Below are 17,925 nucleotides of genomic sequence, written 5' to 3'. Positions count from 1 at the left end.
ACTTTTTTTGAGGTGTAGTTTCACTCTTGTTGCCGAGGCTAGAGTGCAATGGTGTGATCTCAGCTCACTGCAACCTCCGCCTCTCAGGTTCAAGCAATTCTCCTGCCTCGGCCTCCCAAGTAGCTGGGATTACAGGCATGCGACAACCCGCCTAGCTAATTTTTTGTATCCTTTTTTAGTAGAGACGGGGTTTCACCATGTTGGCAAGGCAGGTTTTGAACTCCTGACATCAGGTGATCCACCCCCTTTAGCCTCCCAAAGTGCTGGGATTATAGGTGTGAGCCACTGCACCCGGCCTAAAATAAACTTTTTATTTTAGAATACTCTTGGATTTACAGAAAAGTTGCAAAGGTAGTACAGAGTTCCCGTATACCCCACACCCGTTTTCCCTGGCAGTGAACCTTTTATACCAATGAATGTTGATCTGTTCTTGCCTCAAGTCCATGCTTTATGCAGATTTCCTTAGCTCCTCCCCACTGTCCTTTTTCTGTCCTGAGATCCCACATCACAGTTCAGTTGTTATGTCTCCTTAGGCTCTTCTAGACAGTTCCTTATACTTGCCTTGATTTGATAACCTTGACGGTTTCAAGGAGTACCATTCCCATATTTTATAGAAAGTCCTTCAGTTGGGGTGTGTCCAGTGTTTTTTTTTTTTTTTTTTTTTGTGGTTAATCTGGGGTTATAGTTTAGCAAGGAAGACCACAGAGGTAAAGTGCCATTTTTATCACATCACATGAAGGGCACATACTGTCAACATGACTTACCCCTGCTGATTTTGATCTTGACCACCTGGCTGAGGTGTGTCAGGTTTCCCCACCATGAGACACTCTCTTCTCCCCTTGCCACACTGCTTTGGGGAGGGAGGTGACTGTGTGCAGCCCAATTCCATCGCCTGCTTGAGGGGAGCATCTACAGAAACTGTTTGGAATTCTTCTGCATGGGAGATGTGTCTCTCTTCTCCCATTCATTTGTTTTATTCAATCATTTATGGATATCCGTACGGACTCGTGGGGTTTACTTTGTGCTTTGGGGTCTAAACCCATACCATGTTATTTTGCTGCTCAAATGGTTTTAACTTTGGAGCTATTTTAGTTGGCTTCTTTGATGTACTTCCGCCATTGTGTTTTTCCAGCACTTGCTCACTTTCTGACACTGCAAGATGCCTCAAGCTCATTTTGTATATTCCCTGCCCTGGCCTAGAATCTGCCATTTCTCCAAGGAGCCCTGGTTCCTTTGATTGGAGAATAGCATTAGAAACCACCATCTGGGCGCTGACTTACTTTTTTTACAGAATCACTCTGGCTGTTGTGTAGATAGCAGGCTACAGCAGGGCAAGGTGGAAGTGGGACAGTGGGGAGGTTGCTAGAATATAGGCCAAGTGAGCAACAACCAGAGCTCTTGGACAAGTGCCGGGGAGCAGCTTCAAACTCAGTTCAGCTGAACAATTTGAGCCCACGCCCAGTTTCCATTGCTCTGGGCCAGGCATAGGGGAAGGTGGTAACAGCTACCTTTCCTTGAGTGCTTGCTGCATGCAGGCTGGGTGGTGTTTAGTTTTGTTTGTTGTACTGTCTGCCTATATGATTGGTATATGTATCAGAGAGACAGAGATTGATAGAGAAGCCACTCTAGTTACCCTTGAAGTCTGGGCCCGTGGCAGATCCCACCTGCCTTATTGGGAGTATAGGCTCTCCCACCATGGGAGGGCCCAGTTCTTACTCACAGGGGCCAGACAGAATCAGGGAGTCTCCCCAAGGTTGGTTGCTGGGTGTCTCAACAGCCATTGCCTGCCTGTTGGGGCCACCCTGTCTATCCATACCTGTCCACTCCACCAGGTTTTCATCATTTCTTGAGTTTCCAGGAGGTCCCCAAGGCTGAGGATTTCTGGATTTGAGGACTTGATGTATTTCCATCGCATGCCACATTCTGGGCTTGAGAGGTCTAAGGGTGCCTTGGGGAGGTGTGCCCCTGTCTTCCTGCCAGTCAGCCAGAAGACAGGGTCTGGATAGCTGGCCCTACAACTCAGAGTCTCAGGCTTCTTGTTCCTGGGGCCCTGCTGATTAGGATGGAGCAGGAGGCATGGGGCTGGGTTTCTTCCCTCCCTGGGTCTGCCCACTGCTTGGCTGGCCTTCTCAGCCACAGCATCTATCACTGAGATGTTACAGTGTTTGGAGCGAGGCATATCCTGGTCCTTACCTTTTTAATCCCTGTGCAGTCCTATGAGGGAGGGACTGGGTTCGTGCCCATTCTACTTGTAAAGACCCTGAGCTGAGAGTATGGAGTTTCCTGCCCAATCCCAGGATACCCCGGCAGAGGCAGGATTCAAAGGCAGGTTTCTCCAACTCCCAGCCACAGTGAACGGTGGCCTGAGTGGTCACATCCACATCTTCCCAGTTCCCCACTCCCTCCCTGCAGCACCTCTCCTGTCAGCTGTCTCTGCTTCAGCCCAGGAGGTTGGCGTCTCCTTGCACAGCTCCTCACACCCTCCCTAGGTGCACAGCACGTCTGGGTACTGGTTCCACCAGTGCCATGGGACTGCTACCTGCTTAAAGTTCTCTGGGGCCAGGAGGGCCTGGAGAATTGTGTGGGGCTAGGGGAGGCTCCTGATGTATGTGGGGAACCCCCTCAGAATCCAGATCCCTGCCTCTACCCAAGACAGTCCTGAGGCCGCGAAGGAACAGATAGACCCTCTGGTGTCCGACCCATCCATGACAGGGCCAGAGGTGAGCCCTCCAGCTGGGAGGTCTCTTCACAGCCATCTAGGTCACCGAGCCAAGAGTGAGAGGGGCTCCTCCTGCTGCCTGCACCTGCAGGCCCCCAGCCCCTGGGGCCTCTCCCAGAAGGCCAGACACAAGGCTCCTCAGTGCAATGACCTCCTTTTCTCCTAGTCCACATTCTTGAGTCTGATGACCTCCACGGCCAGCGAGGCAGCGTCCTATGAGTTCACCACTCTGACGTGTATTCCTGGGGTCATTGAAGTAAGTGAGTGTGCTGGGCCCAGAAGGAGAAGGGACGTGTGCTTGTGTTTGGACTTGTGCCTGTGCCTGCCGTGTGTGAGTCAGGGTGGATATCCCCATGTCAGGACAGGCTCTGGACTGAGTTGCTTTGCCCTCCAGCACTGACAATTCTGGGGATCCTAGCTGCTGGACCCCAGAGATGCCTGGTGGGGCCTGGAACCGGGAGGTGAGGCCAGCATGTGGCTACTCTGCCTGGCGCCCCCTGTGCTCTCCTCCCCAACACCACTGCAGGTCTGGTCACTAATTGCTGCTTGGCTGGATCGTTCTTCCTCCCCATGAAGCTTCACTACCTTGGGCTGTGTTTGCTTTGGGCAGCTGGGTGCTGTGGCCTTAAGTTCCCACGGTGACGCAATTTATTTGTGAAGTCCTGGTACCATCAGCGATGAGTATCGTGGGACTGGGAGATCCTGAGCCCTCCCTAGGAGGCTACTCAGCTCATAGGCTGTGGTGTGCACTGGGCTGGGATGGTGACAAGGCTTGGGCTTGGCCACAGGTTTGCACCTGGGTTTCCCTCAGCGCCTGAGCCCTGGGGCCATTCCAGATGTCCCAGATCCAGGCAGGACCTTCCCAGTGGAGGCCCAGCCTTGCCTTACCTTTCTTCTCTTCTGCATCCTAGTACAAAGGCGCCAACATCCAGCTCCTGGACCTTCCTGGAATCATTGAAGGCGCAGCCCAAGGTGGGAGGCAGGGCAGGTGTGTGGGAGGCAGGATGGAGCTGTTACTGATTGTTGAAACTGGGTGTGGCTGTCATGTTACTGATTGTCATGTTACTGATAACATGACATGGCTGTCATGTTACTGATTGTTGAAACTGGGTGTGGCTTTCACTCTGGATCCCTGGTCTGTTATCCCGCTTTCCAGAAAAGATAGGTTCCAGTTCAAATCCTTGGCACCAAACTAGCTTTGTGATCTTGGGCAAGTGATTGGGTATCTCTAAGCCAAGCTTCAGTTTCCTCAGCTGTAGAATGGGCATGATCATACTTAATTTACAGCATAGTTTTCAGACATTTAGCCTGGGGCCTGCCACATGGTAGGGGTGGGCATAGGACAGCCGTCATTATCCCGTTACTCCTTTTATGATGGTGGGTGTCGGATTTTCTTCTGAAGTAAGTCTCTGTGAGTAAAACACGTGGATTAAAGAAAAATGCCAGTAAAATCAATCAGCTTGTGCTGGTATGTGGCAGAGCCTCTGGTAGGTCTGTAAAGGACAGGAGTCCAGGGCGTCATGGGCTGGGTAGTGGTCACATGGGTTCGTGTATGTAACTCCATCCCTCCCACCCATCCAGGAAAAGGCCGTGGCCGGCAGGTGATCGCTGTGGCACGCACAGCTGACGTCGTCATCATGATGCTGGATGCCACCAAGGGAGAGGTGCAGAGGTCCGCAGGGTGGGGCATGGGGCAGGCTCACATGTCTGGGGAGGGCCGATGTGTCCTTGAGCCACCCACCCACTGGGCGGCCTGTGGGTGCTTGGCCCTCTCGAATGTGAGAGTAGTGGTAGGACTTTTCACAGACTAAACCCAACACCACCCAGCCTGTGGCATCTTCTCCTCAAGGCTTGTGTCCAGCCAGCACAGAGGCATCTTGGGGCTGGGGGCCAAGGGGCTTGGCCTGGCTCTGCTTCCTGTTCAGAGGCACAGGTGCCCCATCACTGCCCAGAACCTGCCAGAAGCCCAGCCCCAAGCACAGAAGCATTGTTCATCCCACGTCCTGGCAGAGGGGCACACCAGGCCTGCTTCCTTGAGACCAGAAGGAGTACCCTCATGTGGTCACCTCGTGGGGGCTCCACCACTTGCCTGTGCATGCCGACTGTAAACCGGACCGGTTCCCTCTGGGACTGTGGCAGAGTTCAGAAGCTCCCTGCAGCTCTGGGCATTGAGAAGGAGTGTTCTCTGGGTTGCTGGGGAAGGGGGTGAAGAGAGAGTCAGTCTCTGTCGGGGTGGGCAGTGATGTCCTGCGTAACAGGGAAGCTGTGCAGCCTGCCTCTGTGGACAGCCTGTAAAGGGCTTATGGGGTGCTCTGCCTAGGTCTCTGCTGGAGAAGGAGCTGGAGTCTGTGGGCATCCGCCTCAACAAGCACAAGCCTAACATCTACTTCAAGGTGAGGCACCTCTCGGGCCTGCAGGCCAGGGGTGTGGCAGTTCTGAGACTGCACTGGCCGGCAACTGAGGCTGTGGGACCATTGCTGTGGCCCCTCGGTTAGCAGTTCTCCCCGTCCCTGTCTCCTCTTTCAGCCCAAGAAGGGTGGTGGCATCTCCTTTAACTCGACAGTCACTCTGACCCAGTGCTCGGAAAAGCTGGTGCAGCTCATCCTGCACGAATACAGTATCCTTCCCTGAAAGACACGTGAGGGAGGGCAGCGGGGGTGCTGACCAAGACAGGAGGCCTTGTGGCGCAGGGTGGCAGCAGGTCACCCCCACTGCCCCCGCTGTCCATTCGACCAGCCTCTGGGCAAGCTCCAGATTGCCAGGGCTGCAGCCATGCACTTGACAATGGCTTCCTGGCTCCTCACCAAGTACTGGGCACTGTGGTAGCCAGATGACATCTGGAAGAAAAAGATGTCATGGGAAACAGCCTCTGATGATGGGGGGTTCCTAGCCTGGAGAAGCCCCAGGGAGAGCTGGGGAGTAGATGGTGCCTCTAAAGCAAGGTTGGGGGCTGGTTGGGTTCTGATGCCCTGGGGATAGGGTAGGGCCTCAGGCAGAGTTATGCCTGGCATATGGAGAACTCTTAGAGTGAGCTATGAGCCCCTCGTTGCCAGAGGTGGGCGAGCAGAGGCAGGATGGTCCGCACTGGAGTCCTGCACAGGAGAAGCTGGGTTCGACCAGCTTTCAGATGCTCCTGGTGCTAAAACCCAGGCTTCCCCTGAGGGGCTTTGGGGATTCTAGCAGGTACATTTTTCTCCCTGCCTAGCTGTCAAGACTAAAATCCTGTGTTGATTGAAACTTTTATATATTGTAGTCCCTCTGGGGAAGAGAAAAGAAGGCTTCCAAAGCATTACAATCTTGTAAAACCTCACAAGCAGATAACCGCCAAGATCCCATGCGGCCAGCATATTTCCTGCCCGGCTCTTTGGGGCCCTCCGCTGAGGAGGGACAGGGGCAGCTGGTACACAGGTTGCCCTTAATCGGAGCCCCTCAGAGATCTTCAACGCAGAAGTGCTCTTCCGAGAAGACTGCTCCCCAGACGAGTTCATCGATGTGATCGTGGGCAACCGGGTGTACATGCCCTGCCTGTATGTAAGTGCAGGAGGGGAGCCCTGGCCTGGCCACTCGGCCTTTCCACCACATGCATTTCCTCAGCGCCCGGAACCTTGTGAGAGAAGCAGAAAGAGTTTGAGGCTCTCCCCTCCCCTCACCTCACCTCAGTGGCTGCTTGAATCTTGCAGACATGGAGAGCTTGAAACCAGGGTTCCAGCCCAGCCTCCCCTACCCTGAGGCAGCAAGGGAAGGTAGGGCGTAGACTCAGCTCTCCAAGGAAGGGCTGCAGCCAGCACAGGGCGATGGAGGGCCCTTTCCTGGATGCCTTGCTCCTATCCTCAGCACTGGCCTCCACCTTGTCAATCTCAGGTTTATAACAAAATCGACCAGATCTCCATGGAAGAGGTGGACCGCCTGGCCCGAAAACCCAACAGTGTGGTCATCAGGTGAGGTCGATGGCATCCTGCCACTCTGCTGTCCTTGCCCTGGGTTCTGACCCCAGTCATCAGGCCTGCCAGCCACTTTGGCTGTGGAGGAAGAAAAGCCAGCACAGCCTCCAGCAGCACACAGCCCTCATGGAACCCAGGACTTCCTGCCCAGGGCAGAGCACTTTGTGCATGAGGCCAAGGAGACACTGCAGGAGGGTCTCCTTCATAGCTGCTAGAGGCATTGGCCCGTTCCAGTTGTGAATTGCCATGGGCAGGGTGGGTGATGTCTTATGGACTTTGGTTAAGAAAACAGAAGGATTTCATCAACCAAGGTTAAATGGTTAAGAGGCTTCTTAACTTAGGCCAGACACGGTGGCTCACGCCTGTAATCCCAGCACTTTGGGAGGCCGTGGCGGGTGGATCACGAGGTCAGTAGATCTAGACCATCCTGGCCAACATGGTGAAACCCTGTCTCTACTAAAAATACAAAAATTAGCCGGATGTGGTGGCATGCTCCTGTAGTCCCAGCTCCTCAGGAGGCTGAGGCAGGAGGATCACTTGAACCCGGGAGGCGGAGGTTGCAGTGAGCTGAGATCGTGCCGCTGCACTCCAGCCTGGGCGACAGAGCGAGACTCCATCTCAAAAAAAAAAAAAAAGAGGCTTCAGTAGTGAACCAAGGTCCCCGCAAGAAGCCCTGGGTGTGAGCTTACCTCTCCTGGTGCTCTGGAAGGTGTGGCTTCTGTCTGACCACAGCTCAAAGGGGAAAAGGGAACTAATGTTCTCAGGCCCACCTCCTTTGCAGAGTGGGTCCCTGGGGTACTGCCTACACTCTGGCTGTTTGTTCACTTGCCACCACAGCCTGGCAGGCTCCTCTTTGGGGCAGACTGATTCAGGTGCTCCACTTTGCTGGTTTCCTGGCTGGGAGTGGGTGCTCTGCAGCTTCACGGTGAAGCTTGGCCGACAGTACTGAGAGCTCAGGAACCAAGAGGCTGGACAGTGCAAATGATGGATGAGGGTCCCGGCCTAAGCACAAGGACCATTTTGTGGTGGTTGTAGCCACCACAGAGAATAGTGTCCGTCCTACAGCACAGCCCAGCTCCTCTCCCGCTGCTGTGTCCCAGGCCTTTGAGGGGCTGCCATCCTCAGGGCGTGAGAGCTTCTACACCTTTACCTGCTTGTGCTTAGAACAGCTCTGTAGAGGTCAGGACACAGCTCAGGGTCACACTGCAAACCTTCAAGCCACAGTCCACCCAGGCCTGGTGCCTCCAGAGCCTTGGTTATCCTCTCCTTGCTGAAATCCCTGCTGGACTTCCTGGAAGTCCATCGCTCCTCTCAACAAGGAGTGAACTTGGGGTGTCAGGGTTCCTAGCGTTTGCCCATGGTCCCGTCACAGCCCCCGACCATCTCCCCACAGCAGCCCTTCATCAATCACACATGCTGCGACCCTCCACAGAGCACGGGCTTGCCAGCCCCTAGGAGAGATGCTGACCCTGGTTGAGTGTGACCATGATTGGTGCCCAGAGGCACTGGCAGCAGAAACATCAAGCTGCCATCAGAGTAATGGGCTTGTTTCCCTGTGGGTACCAGCAGGCCGCCTGGCCACTGGAGGTTGTCCCCTCCAATAGTGAGAAGTGGAGACCCCAGCCTCTGAACTCACAGGGGCCCCTGCCTGACTGGCCTCTTTGCAGCTGCGGCATGAAGCTGAACCTGGACTATCTGCTGGAGATGCTTTGGGAGTACTTGGCCCTGACCTGTATCTACACCAAGAAGAGAGGACGTGAGTTGCACTGCACGTAGCTGAGCAACAAGCTGAGCCTCATCCTCCCTAGAAGGCTGCCAGGCCAGTGTGTGGTGCCCAGAGACCCCGGCACTGGCTCTGGCCTGGCTTGTCTAGACACATCTCAGCTCTTTTCCCTTCTCAGCACTGGGCACTCCTGGTTTTGAGGGTGCCCTGGTGGGGCAAGGCTACCTTGGGGTCCCCACTGGCTGTAGCGGTCAGTGCCCTCCTAACCTCCCCTCACAGTGACAGGCCCCACTGCAGGAGCATTAGGGACCTGAATCCACAGGAGCTGTCCCCATGTCTGACTCCTGGCAGTCCTCCTGTTGCACACACACACACACACATACATGCCCTGGGGTTCCAACTGCTGAATTTGGAGCAGTTTGCACCAACCCTGACCTTGGCAGCAAGGAGTGAGCTGCAGCTTCCCTCACTAGACTCCAGCATCCCTTTGCACCCTGCCCATTCAGTCCAGGTCCTGGTCTCTCTCGGTGCTGTCACGGCAGATGGGTGGCAGGCACTGTGAATCCTAGAGTTTTTATTTATTTTGAGTCACTGTGTTAAGGTCAAGTTCGTAGAAGATGGCACAGGGATCTATGCGGAGGACATGCTGGATGTCAGGGGGAGGTTAGGCCAAGGCAAAGAGACCGAAAGGGCCTCTGTGGCCAGCTCTTCCCTCGTGCAGAATCACGAGGCGGCAGTGTGGGCCCTGATATGTGGCTGACGCTCTCCCCATCCCGCCCTGCAGAGAGGCCGGACTTCACAGATGCCATCATTCTCCGGAAAGGGGCCTCGGTGGAGCATGTGGTGAGTTGACAAGACCTGGTGTGACAAGGGGTGGGAGCTCTGCGTGCCCCTTGGGACTCTGTTGTGCCTGACGTGCCCTGGGCTGGGGGTGGGCTCTGCTGATCTCACTCTCAGATGTCAATGCAGGCTCTGGCGTTGGACAACCTGGGGCTGCGTCTGCAGCACCCCTTCCTAGCCGTGTGCTGAGGCTCTGACCTCTCCTGTGAGCAGGGTGTGCTGCCTGCCCTCCCCCCGCAGGTAGTCAGGAGGATACATTGAACGAGGTCCAGCGTGTAGGACACTCAGCATGCTGCCTGGCACTGCATAGATGCCAGTAACCCTGCTCCCATGCCATTCAGGCATCCGTCAAGGAGAGTGGGGAGTGGCGCCAGCTCAACACAGAGGTCAGGACAGCAGCTTCAAGGAGGCAACCTGAGCTGGCTTGTAGGACTAGGAGGTCTGGTGGTGAGGAGGTGGGTGGGGAGCATCCCAGGTAGGGCAGCAGGCATGCACAGGCCCCAGGGGAGGTGCTCTGGGCTTAGGGAGCAAGAGACTGCCTTTCCCTGTCCAGGGTTCTGTCACCTGAACATGACCCTGCAGGCACAGATGGTGGTCAGCTTCGGGTCACATGGCCGTCCTCCTGAGCTGATGCTTTCCTGGTGTTGTTTTCCTCCAGCTCATTTCTTCTCCAGATCTGTATCCTGTAGGCAAGGGATGCTGTAGACCCAGCTGTCCCTGCAGCCCCTTAGGACAGTGGTGGCTGGGCCTGCAATCTGGTCTTGCGCATTCATTCATTCCACAAGCCCAGCCCCAGGTCTCTGAGTGCCACCGTGGAGGTATTAAACAAATGAGGCCAGGCAAAGTCCCATCTCCCTCAGGGCCTAGGCTTGAGGTCACAGCAGGAGGAGCCAAGGAGACTCACGATTACCCTCCTGAATCCCTTCAGTCACTCACAAGTGGCAATGCTGGGCAAGCTGAGTAAAACAAAACCCATTTGCAGACCAGAATCAGCCACCTTTCCATCTGTGTCAGGGAAGTGTTTCTGCAGGCCTGGTGCTGGCCTCCGCCCTCGGGACGCTGGGCTGAGGCGTTGGGTCTCCCACCGGGGCCTGGAAGGCCTGTGGGCGTGTGGGAGGAGGAGTCACATTGCACAACTGCAGAGTCCCCTCCGTCCGCCCTCCACTGTGCCACGGTCAGCGTGACAACCAGAGGTCCACACTCTCGGGGCAATTGCTGGATGCCTCCTCCAGGGTCTCCTTCCAGTTTCATGTGACCTCTGGGACCCCTGGGACCTTCATCCCTACCAAGGAACACTGAAGGGTATACGCTGCCCTGGGAGTTGGGGGTGATGTGATGTGTGGGAAGCTTGAGGCCACAGGTGAGGCCAGGAGGAGTGAGAGACAGTGACCAAGCCAGGGAGACTCCAAGCTGTCACCTGTCCCATTCTGAAGGAGCATCTGTTCAGGCAAGGCAGGCAGAGGGCCACTAGCAGCCAGGCCCCTGACTTTCCCCTGGTGGCTGTGGGAACATTCCTAACTAGGCACCATAGCTGGCAGACCAGGAGTGGGAATGGCAGGGCCACCTGCAGCTGTGATTGGGTGGCTGTGTGCGAATTGAGCACGTGTCAGTCCTCTACACAAGGCCGGGACTGTGTGGGCACCTGCCGCAGGAACTGCTGCCTCTTAGCCTGTGTCCTGAGCTTTGAATGTGTGGCCAAGCTTGGGATGGGGTTATGGGGAGCCTCACCTCTACCTAACTCTCTCTCCTGTCCTCCAGTGCCACCGCATCCACCGGTCACTCGCCAGCCAGTTCAAGTACGCCCTGGTGTGGGTGAGTTTCTGGGTGGAAGGCGAGCAGGGGGTTAGACCCAGGACAGCCCCTGGGTTAGGCATGGAGCAAGGCGTTCACACTCTCTGCATGGTGTTCCTGTCCTTCCTGTGGCGACTGGCGTGCCTGTGTGTCCTCCATAGAATGTACACGCCAACCCAGGGTAGACATGGGCCTTCCCCACCCTTTCTTTTTTTTGGTGTTTGCTTTTTTTTTTTTTTTTTGAGGCAGAGTCTGGCTCTGTCTCCCAGGCTGGAGTGCAGTGGCACCATCATGGCCCACTGCAGCCTTGACATCTGTGCTCAAGCAATCCTCCCACCTCAGCATCACACGTAGCTGGGACTACAGGCACACACCACCATGCCTGGCTAATTTTTCATGGAGACGGGGTTTCGCTATTTGGCCCAGGCTGGTCTCGAACTTCTGAGCTCAAGTGATCCTCCCACCTTGGCCTCCAGAAGTGCTGGGATTACAGGCATTAGCCACTGTGCCTGGCCCTCCCCTACCTTTGAGATCAGGGATGGTCAGACCACTGCGGACGTCCTGCTGCCTGAGGCCCCCACCTTATGCCATGGCATTCACCCCCCCCAGGACACACACACCTGGGGATATCTTCCGTGGCCTTGGCCAGTCCGTCCAGGCTGAGGTGACCCTTCTGTCCCCATTCCTCACCCAGGGCACCAGCACCAAGTACAGTCCGCAGCGGGTGGGGCTGACCCACACTATGGAGCACGAGGACGTCATCCAGATCGTGAAGAAGTAACGGCGCCCACCAGGCCTCCCACCCACCTGCCTCCTCTCCCTGGGTAGCTGGTCCCACTGGGACGCACAAACACCCAAACAGAAAAATACAAATACATGTACCCCAGGAAGGGGTCCCTCAAGTCTCTGCTATTTACAGAAGTTTCTTCAGTAGGCAGATGAAGAGGGTGTCGGGGCAGAGGGTCTCGGCTGGAGGCATTTCCTATAAGACTGAGCCCTCGCATGGGGGTTTTGAGTTTGTAGTGCTGAGCCTGCATCTGTGCCGCCAGCCCCCTGCACTGGGAGCGAGTTGCCCACCTGCCTGCCAGCCGGGACCTAAAGCAGATGGCATGCTCAGTGCCAGGCTGGTAGCTGGGCCTGCCTGGGTCCCCGGGGGCTGTGGCTGCTGTCACGGCACCTCACTCCCTCAGTTCGTGCCAGCTTCTCTGACACTTGGGGTGGGGCCCCTTCCAGGAGGAAGCCCCCTTGGGTCCCCCACACAGGGCTCTCCACGATGGGAACCAGAGGTTAGTAGCTTCAGAGGCCCAGCTGACACCCTTCACAGCCTAAGGGCTGTCTTCAAGTGCCTCCCCCTATATCCCCCTCCCAGGGCAGCCCCTGCCCAGCACAAAACCCCAGGACCCTGGCTCTGCACGCCTGGGGCAGGGACTTCTGAGTTTAGGATCTGTATTTTCTAAGTCCCCAGTTCTCCTGGCTCTCCTTTCTGAAATAAAGGATTGAAAACGGTTCCTGTTCAGACTGAGAACACTTTGTAAACTTGCTGAACAGTAGCCAGGTTGAGTCAGGTGGGCACAGGTCAGGCATTGGGGGTAGCAGTGGGCCTGGGGGTCAGAGAGGGTAGAGCCTGGGCCCTCAAGGCAGATGCAGGCCTTGGGTGGCAAGGAGAATGCAGGGTTGGTTCCTCACCCAGGCACAAGCAGGCTCTGCCCAGGGGGTTGGTGGTCAAGGATGTCAGGCCCAGACTGGCCCCTCCGGAGGGGCCTGGCTCTCAAGGTGGGCAGCATCCCGGGAGGCCCTTGTGACCATCTGGGCTGGCAGGGAGGTTCTGCTGTGAGAACAAGGTGGTGGGTCATTTTCTGTTGCCTCAGAAGTCAAGAGTAGAGGGGCTGACGGGCTTGATGAGTGCCTACTGTGTGCCAGGGACTGTGCCAGGCCCCCCACAGTATTCTGCTGTCCCTCGAAAGCTGGTGTAGGCTGCACAGTTTGTGAGTGCAAACCCTGGATTTAAGACCTCTGAGCAGTGGGGAAGGTTTCTTGGAGGAGGTGTGCCTTTTGAGATGGATGCAGCAGGTTCTGTGAGGCTGCCAGGATGGGTAGAGTTCCTGGGGGCCTCGGGCCCGCTGGAGTGTGAAGCAGGCCCATGCTCAGCTCTCCAGGCTGTTCGTGGCTCCCCTGTCAGCTGCTCATTCCTTTCCAGAGACAAAACAGGAATAATAGACATCATTAAATATGCATGGGGCCCCAGGCGGTCGGCGTGGTGGGCTGGGCCTCCCTTCCCCATAACACCGAGCTGCTCTGCCGCCGGGCCGACCGTGCCCCTGGGCCAGCCAGAGGACCCCCATGAGGCGGCATGCAGGCGGGAAGCAGGCCACGGGACCCAGGTAAGGAGACCTTAGCCTAGAGTCCCTGGGGTCTGCCACTGGCCACCCTCGCATCCCAGGCTGCAGGGGTGATAAGAGAAGGGGCAACAGCAGAGCTGGAGCCTCGCCCCTAACTCACCTTGGGGCCCTTCTCTGCCTCACTGTGTTCGTCTGTGAGGGATGTGATGCCCACGCAGTCCTCTCCTGGCAATGGTGGGATACCAAGACAGGCAAGGGCTCCGTAGCTTACCTCGGCCCCTCTCCTGACTGCCCTGATGCCTGGCCATGAGGCCCTAGGTGAGGGTTTCTGCCTGGGTGGTGGCCATTCCCACTTCCACTTTACAGGTAGGGGCTCTGGGCCCAGGGTGAGGTAGGGAAGGCCTTGAGTCCATAGGGTGTCAGGGTGAGTCCAGACCTTGGATTAGATCCAGGCCTGTTCTGTCCCCCAGGCTGGCTGGCAAAGGGTGGCAAATGAAGCCAGAGACTGGGGGATCCTCAGGCAGTAAGGGCTCAGGTGAGAGGCTCCAGCCACTGAGCCACATGTTCCTTACCATGGATGGGCTTGTTCCTGGGCTAGGTCTGTGTGTGCGTGGATCAGGGCAGGCACTGCGGCCTTGTTATGTCCTGGGCTTTCTGGATCTGTGGTCAGGATGGTTGCATGTCTACATTTGTGTGGGAGAGAGCGAGTGAGGGATTGTGCAGCTGCGTATGCCCAGGTCAGTGTGAAGTGGTCGCTCACAGTGCCCTTAGGGCTAAGGAAGCTCCCTAAGACCCCCAAAGGTCTCTGACCCCCACACCTGTGTAAGCTCCAGACTTGGGTCCCACCCTGTTTGCCACCTTGTTCTCATCACTCACCCTCCCTGGCGATCACAGGCAGGGGTCTGCACCCTCACTCAGGCCCATGCCCAGGCAGCAGAGCTGCACTCATCTCCCGGCTGGCATCCCTGCAGCCTCCCGAGGGTAGTATGGCCTGCAGCTTTAGAAGACTCAGTTTCATAGGAGCCAAAGTCATGAATATTCATCTGTCTCTCCCACACCTGTGCATTTGCTCATTCTCCATCTTTCTTCCTCTCCAGCTTAGATTCCAGTTTCTCATTTCAGAACCCTCCTTTGGCAAGAAAGCTGAATCGAGACCCTCTCCTTCCCACTCTGTCTCTCTCCTAGACAGCCCACCTGACCTCCAGCTTCCATCTCACCAGACCTAGGTCCAAGCAGCCTTTTTGACTCTTCATTGCACTGTCCCATAGCCATCCCAAGCCCACCATGTCCTAGACCAAACATGGCATTCCCATACCCCTGGCCTCACCTCAGAGACAGTCCCTGCACCCCCCAGCTGTACCAAGCCAACCCCAAGTCTACCTGGCTCCACCCTCATCCCAGCCCCATCTAGCCTCTCACCAGGGGCAGCCTGTTTCACCTCATCCTGAATGTGTCCACTGTACTCCATCACAGCATGGTCCCAGCTGTGTCATTGCCCCCTCTCCATTCTTTTCACATGGCGGCCCAAGCTTCTTTTTATACTACTTTCTAAGAAGCGGTGTGAGGCAGTGGTTGAGACTGTGGACACTCTGAAGCCAGACTGTCCAGGCTTAACTCCACCTTCAAGCTGTGTCACTCACACAACCTCTCTGGGCCCATGTCTTCGTTTATAAAGTGGGAAGAGTAATCACACCCACTTCAGGAGGCTGCAGTGAGAGTTGAGCTCGGTGTGGCCCGGCCGTTCTGAGCACAGGCCTTGCAGTCAGGGACACAGGCCCTACAGCTTCTTCACTGTGGGCTCTCAGCTGAGGGATCTAACCTCTCTAAGATTAAGCCCTTCATCTATGTGAGAATCTAGTGAGATATTCCAGAAAATCATTTAGCACCAAGCCTGGCACATAGTAAACATCTGGAAATGTGGAACAGTGACCAAAATCCCATCCCTTCCACGCCCATTGGGCTAGTCACTGCTGGCCACCCTGGCCATCTCTCATTTCACATGCCCTCAATCACTCTGCTCCAGCCATAGGACTGTCCTTGAAGCCCCTCTTACCACCTGGCCTTTGCACATGTTGTTCTACCTGCCAGGAATACAGTTCCCTCTTCCATGTTACAAACTCCCTCTTGTCCTTCAGATCTTGGCTCAGGGTTGCCTTGTCAGGAGAATCTTCCTGGACCTCCAGTGCAGTGTCTGGGCATCTGGGGGTCATGCCCTGACCTTCACAGCTCTTTTTGTTGATGTGGCTCTTTGCTTAAAGTCTGCATCCAGGATGGGCATGTGGCTCATACCTGTGATCCCAACACTTTGGGAGGCTGAGGCAGGAGTATTGCCTGGGGGCAAGGAGTTCAAGACCATCCTGGGCAACATAGTGGCACCCTGTCTCTACAAAAAACAACCAAAAAAAAATTAGCCAGGTGTGGTAGCACACACCCGTAGTCTCAGCTGCTCAGGCAGCTGAGGTGGGAGGATTGCTTGAGCCTGGGAACTCAAGACTGCAGTGAGCTGTGATTATGTTACTGCACTCCAGCCTGAATGATGAAATGAGACCTTGTCTCAAAAGAAAAAAAAAAAAGTCTGTGTCCCCTACAACACAGGGAGCTCCATGAGCAGAGATCACATCTGGTTCCACTCAACTCTGTGAATCTCAAGTGCCCCGCGCAGTGCTTGGCACGTAGCAGATGCACAACTAATGCACAAGTAATATTGAAGAAGTGAATGAATGAGAGACTTGCTCCCTGACACCCACTCTGTGCCTGCACAGAGGATGGGGACCCTGAGAGGAAGGCAGGACCTGGAACCTACCAGAGGAGGGGCAGCCTCAGCTGACTCCTAGCCTGAGGTCTAGCCTGGGGCCCACAGAGCAGGAGGGGTCTGTTGGGCAGGACTTGCTGCCAGCAGTCACCCAGACCTCCTCACTCAGAGCAGACAGGCAGCAGCCTGTAGCAACAATGCTGACAATCATAACAACAGCTGCTTACCCAGGCCAGCCACTGTGCCCGGCTCTCCGCTATCTCATGTAATGCCCAGGTCAGCCCTGGTAGGGGAGGCATCTACACTCACAGATGAGGAGACTCCAAAGCCGAGGCTGAATGACTTGCTATGGGTCAGATCCAGGAAGGGAATGAGACCTGACCCAGAGCTCTCAGCCACTGGGCTCCATGTCCCCGGGGCTAGAGCTGGGCTGGCCTCTCTGAGAGGCAGGTTCTTCATCTGGACAATGGGGCTTTGCAGTGGAAAGATGCCTGCCTGAGGGTTTGAGGCAGGACTTGGGCAAGCCTGCTGGACAATGGTGGCCTCTCACCCTTTCTCCTGGACAGACAGACAAGGCTCCCCTACTTGGGGCAGACAGAAGGTATGGCTCTGGGAGGTGCTCTTGGGCCCGAAGGGCCGGTCCTGCCCTGCTTCTCCCCAGCAAGTCTCTGACCTCTCCCTGCCTCACTTTCAACAAGTGTAACAAATGTTACATGGAGCTGGGATAGGGGTAGGGTTGGACCTGTGACATCTCAGGTCCCTGAAATTCTTCCTGGGAGCCCCTCTAAAGTGGTGTTTCCACTCACTGTCTCCAATCCCCCCTTTTTTTTTCCATTTTCACATTTACACTTTTTTGGGGGGTTGGGGAGGGACAGGGTCTCGCACTGTCACCCAGGCTGGATTGCAGTGGTGCGATCTCAGCTCACTGCAACCTCCACATCCTGGGTTCAAGTGGTTCTTCTGCCTCAGCCACCACACTGTGCACACCTGTAGCTGGGATTACAGGTGTGCACCACCATGTCCGACTGATTTTTATATTTTTAGTAGAGACAGGGTTTTGCCGTGTTGTCCAGGCTGGTCTTGAACTCCTAGCTTTGAGTGATCCACCTTCCTCAGCCTCCCAAAGTGCTGGACTATAGGTGTGAGTCAGCGCGCCTGGCCCACATTTACACTTTTAAATGTTACATTTTTATTTGGTTTTTCACTCAGAAATGGATTCACATGGATCAAAAATCAAACAATCAAACTAACACAGAAAGATTTACAGTGAGATAACCATTCTCATTAATTTCTTGAGTATCTTTTGCTATATTTCTTTCTTTTTTTTGAAACGGAGTCTCACTCTGTCACCCGGGCTGGAGTGCAGTGGCACGATCTCAGCTCACTGCAACCTCCACCTCCTGGGTTCAAGAAATTCTCCTGCCTCAGCCTCTGGAGTAGCTAGGACTACAGGTGCACACTGCCACACCCAGCTAATTTTTTGTATTTTAGTAGAGACGGGATTGCACCATGTTGCCCAGGCTGGTCTCTAACTCCTGAGCTCAGGCAATCAGCCCGCCTCGGCCTCCCAAAGTGCTAGGATTACAAGTGTGAGCCACCACACCTGGTGCTGTATTTCTTTTGTTTGTTTTGACACAGAGTCTTGTTCTGTGTCAGAGGCTGGAGTGCAGTGGCATGATCATGGCTCACTGCAGCCTCAAAATCCTGGCTCAAGCGATCCTCCCACTTCAGCCTCCTGAGTAGCTGGGCCTACAGGTGCCTGCCACCACTCCCTGCTAATTTTTTGGTTTGTTTGTTTTTTAGGGACAGGGTCTCATTAT

The 17,925-nt window shown here is 55.5% G+C and overlaps 1 protein-coding gene across 2 annotated transcripts in view; it reads left to right on the top strand.

Annotated features, from left to right (window-relative positions):
- Positions 1 to 12,522, top strand: part of DRG2 (developmentally regulated GTP binding protein 2) — a 20,821-nt gene extending 8,299 nt beyond the window's left edge. The window contains exons 3-13 of one of the 2 annotated variants that reach the window (XM_011961647.1): positions 2,886 to 2,975; positions 3,631 to 3,691; positions 4,301 to 4,391; positions 5,040 to 5,112; positions 5,246 to 5,336; positions 6,153 to 6,250; positions 6,581 to 6,657; positions 8,328 to 8,416; positions 9,168 to 9,226; positions 10,982 to 11,035; positions 11,709 to 12,522. In XM_011961647.1, coding sequence (XP_011817037.1) covers positions 2,886 to 2,975; positions 3,631 to 3,691; positions 4,301 to 4,391; positions 5,040 to 5,112; positions 5,246 to 5,336; positions 6,153 to 6,250; positions 6,581 to 6,657; positions 8,328 to 8,416; positions 9,168 to 9,226; positions 10,982 to 11,035; positions 11,709 to 11,795 — 870 coding nt within the window. In that variant the 3' untranslated portion in view covers positions 11,796 to 12,522. The remainder of the gene's footprint in view (positions 1 to 2,885; positions 2,976 to 3,630; positions 3,692 to 4,300; positions 4,392 to 5,039; positions 5,113 to 5,245; positions 5,337 to 6,152; positions 6,251 to 6,580; positions 6,658 to 8,327; positions 8,417 to 9,167; positions 9,227 to 10,981; positions 11,036 to 11,708) is intronic. The other variant, XM_011961648.1, reaches the window with a different exon arrangement.
- Positions 12,523 to 17,925: the final 5,403 nt, after the last annotated feature.

This window comes from Colobus angolensis, unplaced genomic scaffold, assembly GCF_000951035.1.
Source record: "Colobus angolensis palliatus isolate OR3802 unplaced genomic scaffold, Cang.pa_1.0 Scaffold560, whole genome shotgun sequence".
In the NCBI taxonomy this organism is placed as follows: Eukaryota; Metazoa; Chordata; class Mammalia; order Primates; family Cercopithecidae; genus Colobus; species Colobus angolensis.
This window is presented reverse-complemented; position numbering and strand designations above follow the sequence as displayed.